Below are 17,186 nucleotides of genomic sequence, written 5' to 3' on the forward strand. Positions count from 1 at the left end.
TAGGTTTCAAAGCCCACTGGACTTCACTAATGGGTGGGTAGAAGATCGAGGCCCATCAAATTTTAAACCAGCGAGTAGCGTGAGATTTCACATCCTGGAGCGACTGAGCGTACGTGATATTTTAAACCAGTAAATAAACCCCACTGTGCATGATCGTTTCACCTCTGTATCTGTTCTCCCTCGATCCCCCACTCAGTTCCCAACTCGAGGGTTTTTCAATAATCCATTTTCCCTCCAAATTTATCTCTAACTTTGCTCCGCTTCTTCTCTAACCTTAAATTCCTCCTCTTTTAGGGTTTATTAAAGATCTTATGTGATTATTTTCCCACCCCAATCTCTATTTATGCTTCTTCAAGGATTCAGTTGATCTGGGGTTCTTGAATTTCGTTTCTTTCTTTTTGTTTTTGAATACCACCTTAGTGTTTCTAGAACTAGCTTCTCCCTTTTTCTCTCCTTGTTTCCTGAGGAAAATTTTGTTATCTCATGGTTCTTGGGCTTCTAGTATTTCAATTGGTTGATGATTAATGGATTATTTTTGACATGAGGGTTCAAATATGAGCAATGGAGGTGCACAGAGCACACAGGGAATACCCAAAGCGGATGACTTTGGTTGGGCGGTGTCGAGAATTGCAGTTGCGCAAATATGCGGGGCCCTGGGGTTTCAGGGTTTCAAAGGTTCGGCTTTGGATGCACTTACTGATTTAGCAATCCGTTACCTCATTGACCTTGGCAAGACTGCAAGCTCTCACGCTAATTTATCAGGTAGAACCCAATGTAATTTATTTGACATAGTTCGAGGGTTTGAAGATATGGGTGCACCACGAGGGATTTCGGGTGCATCAAATTCTGGCAATAATATTATTAATTCGGGTACTGTTAGGGAGATAATTGAATTATTGGGTTCTACTGAGGAGATCCCTTTTGCTCAACCAGTGCCACATTTTCCAGTTATTAGAGATAGGAGATTAATTCCTAGTTTTTTAAACATGAGTGAAGCACCACCTGGGAAACATATCCCAGCTTGGATGCCTGCTTTTCCTGATCCTCACACGTATGTCCACACTCCTGTGTGGAATGAGAGGGTCGCTGATCCTCGTGCAGAAAAAATTGAGCAAGCAAGGCAGAGGAGAAAGGCAGAGAGGGCCTTGTTAAGTTTGCAGCAGAGGTTGGTGAGCAATGGCTCATCAGGAGCATCTTCTTCAGAGACTAGTAATGACAATGTTAAGGAATTAGGAGTAGTTGAGTCTAACACATTTCTTTACACGCCTTTGAAACCTGGGGAGAAGGGTGTTTCTGCTGTTGTGTTGCCAGACAAGCTAAAAGACTGTGTTTGTTTGATGGAGGCATTTGCACCTGCTATTGAAGCTGCAAAGGAAGGTGGCCTTGTGGATGGTGGAGATAGTGATAATGAGAGAAGGTTGCTTCCTGAGAAGAGGCCTGCTGTGAACTTCAAATTTAAAACTGGGAAGAAGTTATTAGGTGAGCCTTTGGATTTGAGTCTTTCAAGAAAGGGTGGAGGGAGAGCAGGGCATTGGTTAGTGCGGGATGAGGAGAGGGATGATAAGAAGAGGAGAGCAGAGTATATACTAAGACAGTCTATGGAAAACCCACAGGAACTCACCCAGTTGTAAAGTAATTCATTGACTGACTAGCTTATTCAGCAATGGCTGTAGTAGTGGGCTATGGGGGCATATTGCATGCATATTATGAGATTCTGTTGTTAGTCCCTTCTATTCCTATTAACAATTTTTGGAGGTATGTGAGTACTTGTTTTATGTTTCTTTGGATTTAGTCTCAGCTGATTCTTTGACAATGAAGTTTTAGCTTCTTCTTTACTCTTTAGATATTAATGTGGAATTGGTTTTAAATAGAGCGGAATGGCGAAAATGGATTCATGTAGCTGGCCCCAACTAGTTTGGAATTAAGGTTTAGTTGTTGTTGTTTTATTATGGGATGAATGCATTGTCTCTGTGGTTTTGGCTATTGATGCCTATTTCTGTGTTTGACATGCAATAAAGTTGATATATGTAGGATATTATGCAATTCTGCAACTTAATAGCATTACAATTGTATTATGTAGTGAACAATTTGATGCATTAGTTATCTGAAGGGGAAAAAAGCAGTATCTCCTATTATAAGAGAAATATTCGCCAAATGCTAATAGAAGTTGAGAAGATTTTTCAAAGATTCAGTTAAGTGATGGCTTTATACCTATTTCTGCTATGTAGCATTTATTCGATACAACAACATTGACAACTAAGTCTAAAAAATATAATTCAGTTGCTGGGGCTTTCACCTGGGTTTCAGGTGAGAGCCAAATATCCTAACCGAGTAGACCTAAATTATAGCATTTATTCTATAAATTACAGAAATTTCAACATTCTAATTTCTTATATACCTGATAGAACACCTGGTAGAAGAGTGACCAGATATTAATATTGCTGTGTCCCGTTGGCAGCATGAAAATCAGAACTGAAAATTTTCCCCCATTTAAATGTGGATTTTGACTTCTCATTTTGCTGCTGAAAAAGAGAAAATTGGTATTGATTGCATGCATATTTTTAATTTGTCTTCATCATAATATAGAGTATCTGGAAGTTTGTTAATATTTGGTTGCACACCTTTTTTTTTTTTTGAGAAGTATAAAACATGGTGATTATAACAGCTTTCTGGAAATGATGTTTGCTAGTCACCTCCTGCACATTACCACTTCAAGGTTTCTGTGTTACTGTCGGTGCATTTTATGATGGGATTCTTTGGAGTTTTGTTGTATCACATGGGATGATGGGGCAGTCATTTTATTGGGTCCAAATTATTCTTCCGATGTATCTGATAGCTTGAGATATGGAGCATATGCAAAATAGCTTAATGCCTGCAACTGAGAACTTCTTAGGATTGACATTGCTATTATGGTTACCTGAATCCTCACCTAATTCTGCTTTTTTTTTTTATTGTTTTCAGTATAAACTTATTTTGGATTTAAATAGAAAATGTTAGGAGGATTCAGGCACATAATGTTGAATATGCCTACAGAAAGTGTCCTTTTCCTACAGAAAGTGTGATGGAGTGTTGTGACCTGGTCACAACCAAACAGAAAAACAGAGGGAAGGGGAAAAGGAAATAGAAGAAAAGAGAGAAGAAGAAGCAGAAGAAGAAAGATCAGGGAAGTAGAAGAAAGGGGATAGAGAGAGAGAGAGAGAGAGAGATTGAAATTGTGTAATCTGTATTCAATGAATCCCATCAGTTACAACTTCAGTCTTTATATAGACTTCACAATTATTCCTGCCACTTCGTGTTATGAATCCGTTAAAATTAACAACTATTAACAGAAACTAACTCTCTTGCTTCCTACCTTCACATATCACGTGGAGAAGCAATTTTGCTAGGATTTATATTGCATTATGCTAGTTCTTTTATGTTTTTTAAGCTATGGTTGATAAACTGTTTGTAATTTTTGCATCGATTGACCATGATAAGAACTTCTTTATCGGAGATACAAGTGCCCATTTTTCCTCCCATTTATTTATAGTGAGAGAAGGTTGTGGTTTCCCCACTCGAATGAGTTGGTGGATCTCTCAGGCGCATACTGCACGGGGAAGTGGGGAAGCGCAAAATCTCATTCTATGCAATGGTTCCTATTTTGGAGTTGCTATTTTGCAATTTCGCTATGTAGTTGTTTTGATTTTCGATTGGTAGATTTCCTGAAAAGGGACAATTGATTGTGCACCTCTAACTTGGACCAAGTATTTTTGTTTTTAGAGCAACTTGGGAATGCTAAGTTAAAAGATTTGCTATGGGTATATTTAGATAATTTTTATAGTTTACCCCTAAACTATGTCTATATTTTATTTTTGTCTTTTAACTTTAATTTGTTATTAAAAAATTTCTAAATTTTAATTTTTTTCACAAAAAATCTTTTTTTAATATAAAATACTAAATTCTCAAATTAAAAAATTCCTTTAAATTGTGTTGTTTATAAATATAATTTCAATACTTTTTCAATGAAAGATATCCTTACTTTTCATATTATTACTTTTATGATAAGTTGTCGATATTTTTTTAGTAAAGGAGAAAATGAAGTTGAAATATAATTCTATTTTTTTTAGCTTGAAATTTTATTATAGGAGACTGAAGAGAATTTTATAAAATAAAATTAAAGTTCAAAAATTTTTTAACAACAAAGAAAGATACAAAGCAATGATCAGGGACCCACAAAAGACAGCAATTAGCATTCATAGTCCAATGCTAAAAGAGCTACCCAGCTTCTTCATAATGCAAGTGCAAAAAATATGAAAAAATAACCAATTATCAAAATGATTTTGCTTGGGGATTGCATTTGGATAGCAGGGTAACGGTGATACCCACATTTTTTAGATGAAAGAAAATATATCTTTTAGATGCCCAATATTCATATTTGCCTGATAAAGGCTCCGCCTTTCATCTATACTGCAACCCGACTCTGCCCTTCATTTGAGCAAATAGCATATTATGATCTGCTTTCTCTACATGTCAGTGGTAATAAATACGACATGAATTGGCCATGGATATATGGCATCAAGCTGCAAACAACTTAGCCTTTCAAGAGTTATTCTCTCAGATTCAAAATGCAGGCCTAAATACGCATAAAATGATTATAGTTGGCATCAAGAAATAACAATTTATAAGTTCACTATTCAGATTCAAAATCAAAATGCAGATCTAGATCCACAAAAACTCCCCCGTTTTGATTATGGCAAAACACATGTAATAGCAGCACCTATAAATGTTCAAATTGCATAACAAATGGTGAAAAATAAGAACCGACGTGATTATGGCAAAACACATGTAATAGCAGCACCTATAAATGTTCAAATTACATACCAGACAGTGGAAAATAAGACAAAATATACGAGACGTAGCATAAAATTACAAAACTAAGGGACAATCAATAAGTGTTGTTCTAAGTAACTAGGTATTAGCACCAAGTTGCCAAATCCACCAATTTTGGCTCTTTCCAAGTTCTAAATTTGAAAAAGAAATTATTTTTTTTTTCCTTAAATAGCCCCCAAAAGATGATCCTACCATTAGACTGATAAGACTTCAATGTTTCAGTTTCAAGTCCATTGCTGAAGGAAATACTTTGCCACGATGGTTGAAGACCATGAAGTCCATATTGGCCGGCAAAGAAACTATCCTGAATTCAAGAATAGGCAATTTTTTGTGTCAATATGGCATTATCATTGTAAAATAGCAGCAATATCAGCATCATTTCAAAATAATAACTCTCAAACATGCAGGTTGTGCTACATATTCCCAGTCAAAATTTTCCTATTCTACATTCAGCATCATTTCATAAAACATGCTGGCTTTGCTAAAAATTGTCTTGGTCCTAAGCATTATTATTGACAGAATTCTTCAACTGAAATGGTTTTCCAAGATTGAATATGTTTTTTAGTATGATAAAATTTCCGCTTGGCATCTATTTGAATACGACTTTAGATAGAACAAGAGAATCACAGAGCAGAATTAACTTGACAAATGATGCAGGAAAAGAGTAATAAACAGTTTTCCTATGTATCTTAATTATTGATCCAGAACCAATTCATTCCTTAGTTTGCGAATTAACTATACACCAGCACATGTCCCGTGCAAAAAAATGAATAGCATTAGCTTACATATTAATTCCAGTTCAACCTGTAACACTATTGAATGAGATTAAAAAACTTGAACTGCCTCTTTCCACTTTTTGCTAGATGATTTAAAGTAATAAAAACCATTTCATGGTTTATTAGCAACTTCACCTGGTACAATTCAGTAAGCATCTCATGATAAGGAACACATAATATTTCCCTTTCAATTACTAGGATCTTGTAATCTTTGTTCATTTTTAATTAAGTTGCCATTTTTATCAAAGATGTTAAGATGGATGTCTGATAACGTGATGATGAATAAGATTAGGAATAACCATATCTGCCACATAGCGCATGTAGCAGACATTAGAAATAAAATGAGAGAGGATTAGCTTACTTAGTTTGGTCATGTCCAAAGTAGAGCATCAAATGCCTCAACATGAATGTACGATAAGCTAGTGGTAGAAGGAGTGAGAAAGGAAAATGGGAAAATGATGTGGAAAGAAGTAGTATCAAAAGATTTATAATTTTTTGAATATCGATGTGGAATTGATTTCAAATAGAGCTGAATAACAAAAAAGGATTGATATAGCTAACCTCAATTAGTTTAGGATTAAGACATTGTTGTTGTCATTTTTATCAAAGAGCCAGAAATTAGAACAACACGCCATAGAGATTGGCATTCAATAATCATAATTTCAACTGATGGCACCAGTTCTTAAAACATGATACAGGAATAGCATATGCATTGGAACAACTCCTATAAAGTCACTGAACCTTTAGAAACATGCGTCACGAGCAAGAGAAATATAGTGTAGACTTGGTCTACCACATGACTGTAGACTAATCCAATGATATTGTTTTACATCATCCACAATTCAAGGCTAATTACAAATAAATGACAAACTTATCCATCAATATATTAACATAGCATGATATGATTGGTGTAGTCTATAGATGGATTAGGTCTACTTAAGAATTTCTCCACAAGCACAACTAGAGCACAAGGGCAACAAAATAGTTTATAGGATCAGAAAGCAAAGTTAATGAGCTTTACAATGAACAAGCTCAACAAAGGGCAACATCATGGATTTATTTCATCCTTGAATTACAAGCTGCTTCTTAAATAGGGGTTTAACTGTTAAGCCCATCAAAACATGCCATGTATCAAACTACTCAAATCTGAGTTATGCAACATCCATAGAGACCATTAATATTAGAAATTATAAAAAAAAAGGCCATAACATGCATTGCATAGTCAGAGACTCAATGCAAGTCCATGTCAAATATGCAATTCATAAGAGTCCAACTTCACTAAGTGCAGAAAAAAAACAGCACAAACACAAGAAACTAATAAATTTACTCTCTGGAAGAAATCAAATCCAGGCACAATAACATTGGGTCAAGCTTATACGTATCAATTTTATTAGCAATGATCTAATTCTAATCATACTTCTTAAAAAAGCAACTCAAGTATTTGTTACTTGTGCCTTTCATATGCAGATCGTCCATTTGGCTAATCCATTTCAGTTTAACCAAGGTTTTCCTTTCACTCTTTCAAGGTTCAAAGTTCATTCACTGAAGAATATTATATGTGGGGCTAAATCTATCAACATAAAATCAAATTTAAATCTAATTTCATCATTTTTTTTGGGTTAAATTGAACAGCAACTAATAAACACCTCTCAATTGAATGGCATAGAGTATTCTAGTCTAAAATAAATTGAAAAGAAATCCCAGTTAACAAAGTATAAGCAGAGATATGGTAAACAATACCTATTCTCATCAGAATGAGGGTGTATAGATAGGAACTTTCCCGGTACAGTTAAAGCAGCCCACATACACAAAACTAACCCTACGAGCAACTCGACCACCACCTGCAATCCAACCAAAAAAAAAAGTAAAAAAAGAAAAAAGGCCACAAACCTATCAACTGAAACAAATAAAAATAATCAAGCACATGCATAACAGGGAAGAAAGGGGAAAAAAAAATCTCACGTTCATTGGAGGTCCTGAAAACTCCTCCTCCATAATCTTCAACAAACCTCTATCTGCATCCAGGCCAAACAAAATTAAAAGATAAAACAAGATGAAAACAATAAGATAATAGATTGAATTCTAGATTTCTAGGATATTGGATATGCGACTACATTGAATGGTTGAATAAGCTGCATGAGCCAGAATCAGTACTCCAAAAGCGCCAATTGCAAAGCCTAAACCCATTTTATTAACTTCGCTGAATATCCGATCACCGGGTAACCTGAGTTCCGGGATCGGGCTCTACACGGCTGTTGGGGGCGGAAGTCCCAATAAGCAGAGAGTTTCAGATTTATGTTGTCAAATCAAATCTGTCTCACTAAAGCCCCTTCGGATTCATTCATTAAGAAATTGCAACTATGTGCCAAACGAGGTCGTTTTTATAACCTATAAATTCTATGAGGTCGTTTTTATAACCTCTAAATTCTGAAGACAAAAACGCACCGTTTCGTTGTGCGGTCTCTGCATTTTAAACGCTATTGGCTAGCTCCATCTCCGGTCCCTGTAATTAGTCACAAGCGGAGCAGAGGCAGAGGGTGCATTTGCCTCTTCCCTTGAGCTCTGAGAGGTTCTTATAATGGCTACTTGGCGTTGAGAGACAACAGGAGAAGATGGTTCAACCTCTGAACCAACTTGAAGGGACGCTATTAACAAAAGAATTAAGCTTGTATGGTTCTCTTAAGATTATACACAAACTGTTTCCACCCAAATTCTGTTCATATGTTGGAAATACTGTTAAATTTAAGTACCCTGAAGTTCGATCATCTTCACAAGGTTACTAACTCCTTTGAAAACCCATTAAAAGCTGAGATCTTTTTATTTCTTGTGGTGGGTATCTAAGTTTTTATGTTCTTAGCAGGTGGTTTTCAGGTTGCAGATCAAAGCAGAAGGTCGCCTGAATATAAGGTACTGAGAAATCTTGCTTCTTTACCAATATTTTCGTTACTTGTAGGTCCTGTAATGAACACGAGACAAATTTTTAATAATTATTATGTTTCACACTCTTTTTCTTCATGGATAAGTGGTAGTCTATGCCATTGAATGATTCTTCTCTGCAGTTGCCTATACTTTATACTGTTTGTTTGAGTTACAGTTGATCGAATTGTGTTCTGATCATACTTAGTTCTACATTGATGGATTAGGAATTATTATGGTTAAGCTAGCCGCTCATTATTAACTGCATATGGGATATAGATTAAATGAAAAAGAAAATTTTTTTTGGCTATTGAATAGAGGTTTATTGCTGGATAAGCTCCTGATGTGCTTTTTGGACTACGAGATTAAAAAATCCTTATAACCCATTGCAAGAAAGTGTGTTTGTATTCAACATTTTTTAGTGGAAATGGAATGGCAAGCACTTGAAGTTTATGTACAAGTTTCCGAGTTTATATAAAACTACTCTGATTCTTTACTCAATTGCTTATTTGAACTTTTGTTACTGAGAATTTCAATTCCATCAATGTGCCTAATACTTAGTCACCATGATACTTTGCTGTATGAACTAGTACTAATGATTCATTAGCTTAATAGGTTTAATCTAACAAATTATGTAGCTTTGAAAACACAATCATAATTAGTATATTAGCTGGGAATTATTGTAATTTTCTCTTTCAATTGGGTTATGTCTCTAGGCTGACTATTGTAATGTGGGAGAATCAGAGGCCCTCCCATACGTACAAACTCTTAGAGAAATTCCTAAGGAGGAACTTGCAGAAAAAGTTGTCATGGTCAGATTTGATAGTGCAATTTTGTTAAGGGAAGAACTGGACCAGCGCCCACAATCAGTTTTCAATGCAATTTCTACCATCAAGTATATATATGCACACGGAGCCAAAGTAATACTTGTGAGCAACTGGAGGAGGAAATATAACTCAATGCTTCTTGATGCTGAGTCTGCTGCAGGTATAACAACTGAAGCAGTTCATGCTTCTGATTTAGTGTTTTCAATAGTTGTTTCAAATAACAATTCCTGAAGATATTATGTGGATATCTATTGAACAATAGGAGCATTAAGTTTAGTATAAATGAGAAAGATGGGTACCATGCATTGACTAATTCTTAATTTATTCATGCATCTCCTTTTTTCAGATATCCTATCATCTGTTCTCCAACACAAAGTTGTTGTCCTACTATGTATTTCTAGAAATGTGCCATTGAAGAAGGAAGTCCTCCACAAAGCAGATATATTTCTTCTTGAGAATCTTTCTCAGTTTAAAGAGGAAGTATCCAACTGTTCAAAGTTTGCTGAATTACTATCTTCAGGAGTTGATATTTTTGTTAATGACTCCTTTTCCTTGTCTCATAAAATCCTTGCATCAACGGTTGCCATTGCTCGTTTTTGCTCTGCTCACGTGGCTGGTATTCATTTTGAGGGGAGCCTCTATCGATTAAAGAAGGCCACGAACCCAAACAAAAAACCTTACATTGCAATTGTATGTCTCCACCACTATGCACATGGCTATATTAGTTTCTTCTTGTGAAGTTGCTGCTTCTTTTTTAATGAATTCTTTCCCTTTTTTTCCCATTATGTTATGTGCCTCATTTATTACCTGAATTTTCCCATCTAATGTAGATTGGAGGGGGCAATATCTATGATAAAGCCGCTGCCTTGCATTTTTTAGCTTCAAAATGTGATGGATTGGTCTTTATTGGAATGATGTCATTTCAAATAATGCATGCCTTAGGATATTCTGTTCCTTCAAGTTTGATAGAGCCTGGGGCCCATAAAGCTGCTGTGGACATAATTCACTTTGCACATGACAGAAATATTCCAATTCTGTATCCTAAGGATTTTTGGTGTGTGAATGATTGCCTACCAAATCGAATGGAAGTGGTTCCTGCTCATGGTATTTTGGATGGTGAGGTTCTGGCCCTGGAAGACAGCATATTCTGTCTCATTATCTCTTCTTCCACTGAATGATTTAATATTCTGTCTCATTATCTCTCCTTCCATTGAATGATTTAATATCCAAGCAAACCTTCTTCCTTTGAAATAGTCAGGTAAATTGGTTACTCACCCTAAAAACTTTCAAATTTTGCCTCAAACTAATAGTTGGAGAAGATACTGTTTGTTAGTTCCCCTGCTGGAAATAAAACCTTGCATCAATTTTATAGTTGTTACAGTTAATGTTGTTGCTTAGGAGGTAGAACCAATAGTTCTGAACTGCCCATTCTCTTAAATGTTCTCATATTGTTTTATTGAATGGTTCTTGTGTTGTTTTATTGAATTGTCTAGTGGTTTTGTTATGGCCAGGTATTACATTAGAACTTCTTTTGTTGCCTTGCCTGCAGGTACTTTTGATATAAAAGTAGTCAGAAATAGACAAATGTGCATGATCCGTAATTTTATTGAGAATTAATATGTATACTCTTTTTTTTTTCTTGTAATAATCTTGTTATTACTATAGTGTGATACATTTAATCAGACAGTAGACATCCAACTGGCCTGATTTATTACGGTAATAGAATGAATCTGAGAGGCATGACCCAAGTAGATGGATCATACCCTTGGATGATTATCTTCTGTCACGATAGTCATTAATTGAACTTGATAAGTTTCTACATCAGTCATATAAGCAATGGGGGACATAAGATTTATACTTTGGAGAGAGTTAGTGTAATTGTTTTGGAAAATAAAAATTATTTTCTAACTGATCTTTATGGGTTTCTAGTGATTAAATATTCTATCACTGAATGTTCCTATATATTTTTCTTCATGTTTATGTCACTGTTTTGTTTGTAAATCTCAACGTCAATTTCACCCTGGGAATGTATATATGATCATATATACAAAATAGATATTTTAATATTGCATACTGTACAGAAGCCTTTTACAGTTTTATCATGATTCTTGGGACATTCAATGCCATGATGGTTGCATTTTCATCTGTTATAAACTATAACCATTAGTCCCAGTTTCCATATCGTAATAATTTCTGTATCGTGGAATATTTACCCTAAGTTCCTTCTATTTTAGGTTGGTCACCTGTTGATCTTGGGCCTAGGTCAGTGGATGATATAAAGTCTTTACTTATGAAATGCAAGGTAAAAACAATAATTAGTCCTCTATGCAGAAGGTAAAAACAGTAAAGTTTTGTAAAGTATCTTAAGGCATGGCCATTCTTTTAAGTTTGTCCAAATCAGTCCCTTGTTTTTTAAGTAATCCAACAGTTTTTGTGGGGGATGGTATAGTCTTGGTGCATTAGGTGATTCTTCACTAGTAGCATTTATCTACTTCACATTGATATAACTCTAGTTTGTCTACAAACCTAGTGTGCTGGACGTGTATATGAGATAGAAAAGTATATTCCTTTCTATGTTGCTCCTTCACAATTGTTTCCTTTGCATTATGTGCAATTCATGTAATTTGTGTCACACAGGATGCAAGATATAAAAGGTTTAAGTTTTCTTATCTGTTATTAGTATTAACTACAGGCTAAAATTGAGGAAAATTTTTCTGTGCAATAATTATCGTGAAGTAAATTAATCATAATGGGTAAATTACACTCAACTCAACTTAATATTCACCTTTGCTACGAATGCACTCATGTATCTAGTCTTTCTTATAATGAATTCATTTTTATTGCACTTTTTCTCATGCTTAGACCTATCTGATACTTTCCACTTGATGAATTGCAGAAAATTATATGGATTGGTCCACTGAAATTCAAATTATCAAGTCCATGTATAAATGAAGCATCTAAATTGGCTAGAATGCTTGATGAACTAAGTCAACAAAATTGCGATGTGACTGTTGTGGGGAAGATGGCATACAAAACCATAATGATGGAATCAAGTTCTCTTTCGGCTTATAGCATAATTGAGAGTGGCTCAGTTGTATGGGAGTTTTTCAAAGGAAGGAAGCTTCCTGGAATCATGGCCTTAGATAGAGTATGTTCTGTGAACTTTGTCTCTATTCATTTCTGATCCTGCCATCTGGAAGTTGAGGTATTTGTTAAATGAGAATATGCAAAGGAATATAGTTGCTTCTTTGTCACTTCCAAACAATAGTTACAACCATTTCTAGTACGATTAGCTTTTCAATAGATTTTTTTTCCATCAGTCTCGAAAATTATAAAATTCAATTGCTGCTTCTTGATTTAGTTTGATGAAAACATTTTCATGGGTGTAAAAACCTTTATTGGAAGTAAACCATCTTCACTTGAAGGGGCCAAAGGTAATAAAAAGTTTCCATCTTTCTTGGACTTGTGCAGGCACATCCATTCAAGATTGATTGGTGTTCTGCTTACAATGATCCAGCTCAACCATTGATAGTTGATATTGGAAGTGGTATTTGTTTCTTTTCCCTTCCTATTTATGTCCTTGAATCCATGTGTACTTGAGATTGATTTTTTCCATTCATCTCTTCCTAAGCTAAGGAAAAACTTCAATGTTTATTATTAATTATTTTAAAATTACATAACCATGCATTTCTCTCTTTCTGGAATGCACGTAGTGCCTTTTAAAAATTTCTTCTTTGTGAATTAAATTTTATAATTTTTATGATCTCAATTCCTTTTACCTGAAAGAAGATGAGAAAATGAGAGAAAGAGGGTAAGTCTGCAATCATATTTGTTCCTAAAATTTGATTAAAAATGGCAGGTACTGGACTTTTTCTTCTGGGAATGGCTAGAAGAAGAAAAGATTTAAATTTTCTGGGATTAGAGATCAACAAAAAGGTCTTTTGCATTCTGTCCAGATTCTTTTAGAGAAGCCCTCCTCTCTACAAAAGTTTTTGACTTCTGTTGTTTCCTATTTTATAGCTTGTAACACGTTGTCTGGATTCCGTTCATCAGTCTGGCATTTTCAATGGGTATGGTTCTTGCCTCCCACTCTGAAAATTTTATGCACTGCTGACAAAAAGTAACTTGTTATCACTAATATACTTTCACATTCAGTTTATTTAACATCATCTTCCCAGGAAATCTTTTTAAATCATTGCCCATTTAAATTAGATTAATTTTTTGCTTGAGCCTTTACTTCATCATATCTGAACCTATTGCTGGGCCTTATTCTCATTCTAGCAGGTTAAAAATATTTATTATTACCACTGGTATGAACTTGTGTTTTGGTTTATCATCTTATGTGTTTCTTTCATTGCATGTATAGGCACTTCATTGCAACAAATGCAACAACAACATTTCGTTCCATCGTTTCTAGTTATCCAGGACAGTTAGTCCTTGTCTCAATACAGGTAGAGGACACACTATTCTGTCAACTTCGTGTGCTTGTGATTCTTGTCACCTGATTATTTGTCTACGAAGAATAAAAATTGAATTTCTGAACTAGCTCATTGATATTCTCCTTGTGCAACATTTTCTCCGCATTGAAATCATCATAACAATAACTTGTATTTTGGGATGGACATTATTACCAATTGCCATTGTAGTGATTGTGATTATTTACTGCTGCCAAACTTCAATGGCATTTACTGTTACTAGTTACTACCTCTGTTACCAACCTCAGCCACTTTTTGCAAGTAATTGTGGATTGTTCGTGGGTTCTCACAGCTGCTGAACATTATCTTCCCTCTACTAAATTTCATATCATGATATGTCGTTTGAGAATTAACCATTGATCACCATGCTATATGCTGTTTTTATAATCTATCATGCAATTATTATAATTCTCCTCAACTGGGGGAATTAACCAGGAAAAAATCATAGAAAGTAATTCATTCTTCCTTTCCTTCCATTTGGCACCTATCATTGTAAGGATTGCAAGCTGCCAAAAAAAATTAAAGAAACATTTTTGTTTCTTTTTCTTTTGACAGAATTTGAATATATGGGGGGTTTTGTTGATTTCATAATTTTTCCTGGATCAGTTTGGTATCTTCCAACTTAGTTCACCTTGCAACAAATTCATAATTAGTATTCTCTCTTCTGATGAGAACGTTGGGAAAATGGTGAATGAAAGAGGTAGGAAACAAAGTAACTTTTGCCCAATTAGTTTCCTTGAATATGACGTTGAAGGTGAGAAATCAAAGTAGATAAATGGGCACGTAGTTTCATTCCTTATTCTGTCTCAACTGGCAAGTTTAGGTACTTTTAACTGATCTCTATTACCTTGTTCAGTGCCCAAATCCTGATTTCAACAACCCAGAACATAGATGGAGAATGTTGCAACGGTCATTGATTGAAGCTGTGATAGATCTGCTTGCACAAGATGGGAAGGTAATACTAATTTTTCACTGCTTTGCTTCTGCACAGTTTAACACTTCATACATGCATGAACTTGGATCATTATGAATGTGAAACTGTTTGTTCAGGTTATTTACAGATTGTTCTTGTATAATCTCTAGGTATTTCTGCAATCTGACATAGAAGCAGTTGCAGTAAGGATGAAAGAATTATTCCTAAAATATGGCCAGGGTAGGCTCACCCTTTTAGATGAAGCATGGCTTGAGGAGAATCCTTTTGGAGTGAGATCAGACTGGGAACAACATGTTTTAGATCGCGGGGCCCTAATGTACAGATTAATGCTTTCCAAATCAACTAATGTTGAGTGATATTAAGAGTGTCTGGTGTGTGAAATCTGGCTATACCTGTTCCTTTTTGAAGATGTCATATCATCATACTTCTAGATCATTTATATAGCATTTCACTGTGAGTTGGACCAGTGCCTTCACTTCTTGGGGGCAGGTAATTTCTTCTGGAATCTGGACATGTTACCTTGCATTGGTTATCCATAACCGAAATGCTGCATTGCTTGTAATATCAATTCTCTTTGAGAAATGGCTGTTCAATGATATTTCAGGAAACTAATTTTATGAAGTTGCGGTGATGAACAGCCCCAAGAAAGGGGTTGTACACTATGTGTTGTTGATAACGTTCAGGACAATTCAGATAAGACAGGTGCAAAAAAGAACAAGCTATGGGAGTAATCACCAATTGCTACTAACAGTTATCAAAACTCTGTTCACTTGAAGAAGTCAACATGATCTGAGAAAGGCTTCAGTTTTGCTTTAAAACTATTTATCCTCTTTTTTCGTTTCCTTTATAGGATGAATAATAGAAAACAGAGATTAAATTCTCTTTCATCTGATGTTGAATTGGTACCTGTTAACTTTCTGGAGTTGATTATTATCTATTAGCCCTTTTCTTTCTTTTTTTTTTTTTTTGTTGATTTAGCTTCAACAATGATTCCAACTTGAGATTTCCCGACGCTAAAAATGACTCTGTACCAATGAGTCATATACCTCATTTGTTGTCCTTTTCATGTCATATCATGATCTAATTATATTCTCTTTATCCCTTACTATTTTCTGTGGCTATCAAACATTTACAAAGTAAAAAAAAGATATAAGGCCAAGGAACCATCCTGCTCTTGTGAGGTGGCAACAATATTTCAATCCATCAACAACAAACTCAAAATATAACAATGTCCCTTTATTTTATAGGTGTAATGTCCCTTTCTCAATGGTAGAAGCCTGCCCTTACTCAATCTTTCTAAATAGATTAAGAATCTCAATCCAAATAGGACCATCCAAGTTTTCCATAAATCATGATCTCAATGCTAACTCGATTAGTATAGCAATTACATGAACATGCACATGATCGTAAATAAAGACCGTGTATTTTATTGGAGATGAGTCACCTGGTACATGGCTGTGAGGAATGGTCGTTTACCCATTTGGACCAAAACGCCTTTCCACACAATCATGCACACGGTCGTGGAATATGGTCGTGTGCTTCTCTAATGCCTTGATGTCTTCTCACATACCCGTCTCCTTCTTTGTTTCTATCAAGACTCAACTCCTCCCTCCTTCCACTTTCCTTTTCCTTCTCTTTCTTTACCTCTACCAAAACCCATTCAAACTCTCTTTGACACAAACACAATATTTACCATGCCTTTGTTAACACCAAAATTTCATAACTATCACCATTGGTAACGCCAACATTCTTCCCTGATTAAGCTTCCAACTGCTCAAGCATGAATCACTATCAACATTTTACCCTTCTAGCTGCATAGGCATGGCGCGATGAACTCCAAAGTTGATTGTGTCAATTGGTAGAGTTGTCAGGGCTTAGTGCAATGAAGGTAGCAATGGAAATGGGTTTATCCTTCCCCACCTCCATGTAGGGCGTGTACATAATTCTTTAGTTGTTCTTCTATACATTTCTACTAGTGTTGTGCTGAATGGTGAGGATTCTTATTGCCGCCTTACATTTGTTGTCGTCTATCCAAAGGCGTAAGAGATCTAAACTTCTGCTTATTAGTTTGATATAAGGATAATGCCCGAGTGAAACGCCGACGAGCTATTTTTTGTCTCGAATTCCTGTAGGTAGGGCCTTTTAGCTAGGGGTGTGCAAACGGTCGGTTCGGTTTCGAACCGAACTGAACCGATAAAATTGAAAACCGAAAATTAAAAATTTTAAAAACCGAACCAAATCGATTGACAAGAGAAAATCGAACCGAATCGAACTGATAAATATCAGTTCGGTTCGGTTTTAAACCCATCAAACCGAAATTTATAAAATTTCATATTTTTAACACTAAATCTAAATAATAAAAACATAAAAACAAAAAAAATTAGAAATC

At 35.2% G+C, this 17,186-nt stretch overlaps 3 protein-coding genes across 7 annotated transcripts; 2 read left to right on the forward strand and 1 right to left on the reverse strand.

Annotated features, from left to right (window-relative positions):
• Positions 1 to 88: 88 nt before the first annotated feature.
• LOC110650214 (transcription initiation factor TFIID subunit 8) lies at positions 89 to 3,824 on the forward strand. 3 transcript variants are annotated; one of them, XM_021805083.2, is made up of 2 exons: positions 89 to 1,755; positions 3,478 to 3,824. In XM_021805083.2, exon 1 carries the CDS (start codon positions 555 to 557, stop codon positions 1,629 to 1,631), a length of 1,077 nt encoding a protein of 358 aa, XP_021660775.2. In that variant the 5' UTR covers positions 89 to 554; the 3' UTR covers positions 1,632 to 1,755; positions 3,478 to 3,824. The 3 variants fall into 3 exon arrangements, with proteins under 3 accessions (XP_021660775.2, XP_021660783.2, XP_021660766.2); XM_021805091.2 differs by lacking the exon at positions 3,478 to 3,824 and adding an exon at positions 3,038 to 3,167; XM_021805074.2 differs by lacking the exon at positions 3,478 to 3,824 and adding an exon at positions 2,666 to 3,011.
• Positions 3,825 to 4,808: 984 nt separating this feature from the next.
• LOC110650203 (membrane magnesium transporter) lies at positions 4,809 to 8,011 on the reverse strand. Its single transcript, XM_021805061.2, has 4 exons — positions 7,760 to 8,011; positions 7,608 to 7,660; positions 7,386 to 7,486; positions 4,809 to 5,173 (listed from the first exon to the last, which is right to left on the reverse strand). The coding sequence occupies exons 1-4, from the start codon at positions 7,830 to 7,832 to the stop codon at positions 5,080 to 5,082; spliced, it is 321 nt and encodes a 106-aa protein (XP_021660753.2). The 5' UTR covers positions 7,833 to 8,011; the 3' UTR covers positions 4,809 to 5,079.
• Positions 8,012 to 8,134: 123 nt separating this feature from the next.
• LOC110650181 (uncharacterized) lies at positions 8,135 to 15,750 on the forward strand. 3 transcript variants are annotated; one of them, XR_002493905.2, is made up of 14 exons: positions 8,135 to 8,420; positions 8,506 to 8,552; positions 9,278 to 9,548; positions 9,735 to 10,078; positions 10,219 to 10,504; positions 11,623 to 11,690; positions 12,285 to 12,536; positions 12,860 to 12,935; positions 13,248 to 13,324; positions 13,409 to 13,458; positions 13,755 to 13,839; positions 14,720 to 14,818; positions 14,947 to 15,286; positions 15,402 to 15,750. XR_002493905.2 is itself a non-coding variant. In XM_021805027.2 (13 exons), the coding sequence occupies exons 1-13, from the start codon at positions 8,258 to 8,260 to the stop codon at positions 15,151 to 15,153; spliced, it is 2,025 nt and encodes a 674-aa protein (XP_021660719.2). In that variant the 5' UTR covers positions 8,135 to 8,257; the 3' UTR covers positions 15,154 to 15,750. The 3 variants fall into 3 exon arrangements, 2 of the variants coding, with proteins under 2 accessions (XP_021660719.2, XP_021660736.2); XM_021805027.2 differs by having other exon boundaries at positions 14,947 to 15,750; XM_021805044.2 differs by lacking the exons at positions 13,755 to 13,839; positions 15,402 to 15,750 and having other exon boundaries at positions 14,947 to 15,057.
• Positions 15,751 to 17,186: the final 1,436 nt, after the last annotated feature.

Source organism: Hevea brasiliensis, chromosome 5, assembly GCF_030052815.1.
Source record: "Hevea brasiliensis isolate MT/VB/25A 57/8 chromosome 5, ASM3005281v1, whole genome shotgun sequence".
NCBI classification, from domain to species: Eukaryota; Viridiplantae; Streptophyta; class Magnoliopsida; order Malpighiales; family Euphorbiaceae; genus Hevea; species Hevea brasiliensis.

Bases quoted from the DNA above. Each gene is read 5' to 3' on its own strand.
- LOC110650181 (XM_021805027.2), top strand. From the start codon at position 8,258: ATGGTTCAACCTCTGAACCAACTTGAAGGGACGCTATTAACAAAAGAA. The intron at 9,549-9,734 runs GTATAACAACTG...TCCTTTTTTCAG, and splicing joins TGATGCTGAGTCTGCTGCAG to ATATCCTATCATCTGTTCTC. The intron at 12,936-13,247 runs GTATTTGTTTCT...TAAAAATGGCAG, and splicing joins GATAGTTGATATTGGAAGTG to GTACTGGACTTTTTCTTCTG.
- LOC110650214 (XM_021805083.2), top strand. From the start codon at position 555: ATGAGCAATGGAGGTGCACAGAGCACACAGGGAATACCCAAAGCGGAT.
- LOC110650203 (XM_021805061.2), bottom strand. From the start codon at position 7,832: ATGGGTTTAGGCTTTGCAATTGGCGCTTTTGGAGTACTGATTCTGGCT. The intron at 7,487-7,607 runs GTGAGATTTTTT...GTTGGATTGCAG, and splicing joins TTTCAGGACCTCCAATGAAC to GTGGTGGTCGAGTTGCTCGT. The intron at 5,174-7,385 runs GTATTGTTTACC...TCTTGAATTCAG, and splicing joins CCTCATTCTGATGAGAATAG to GATAGTTTCTTTGCCGGCCA.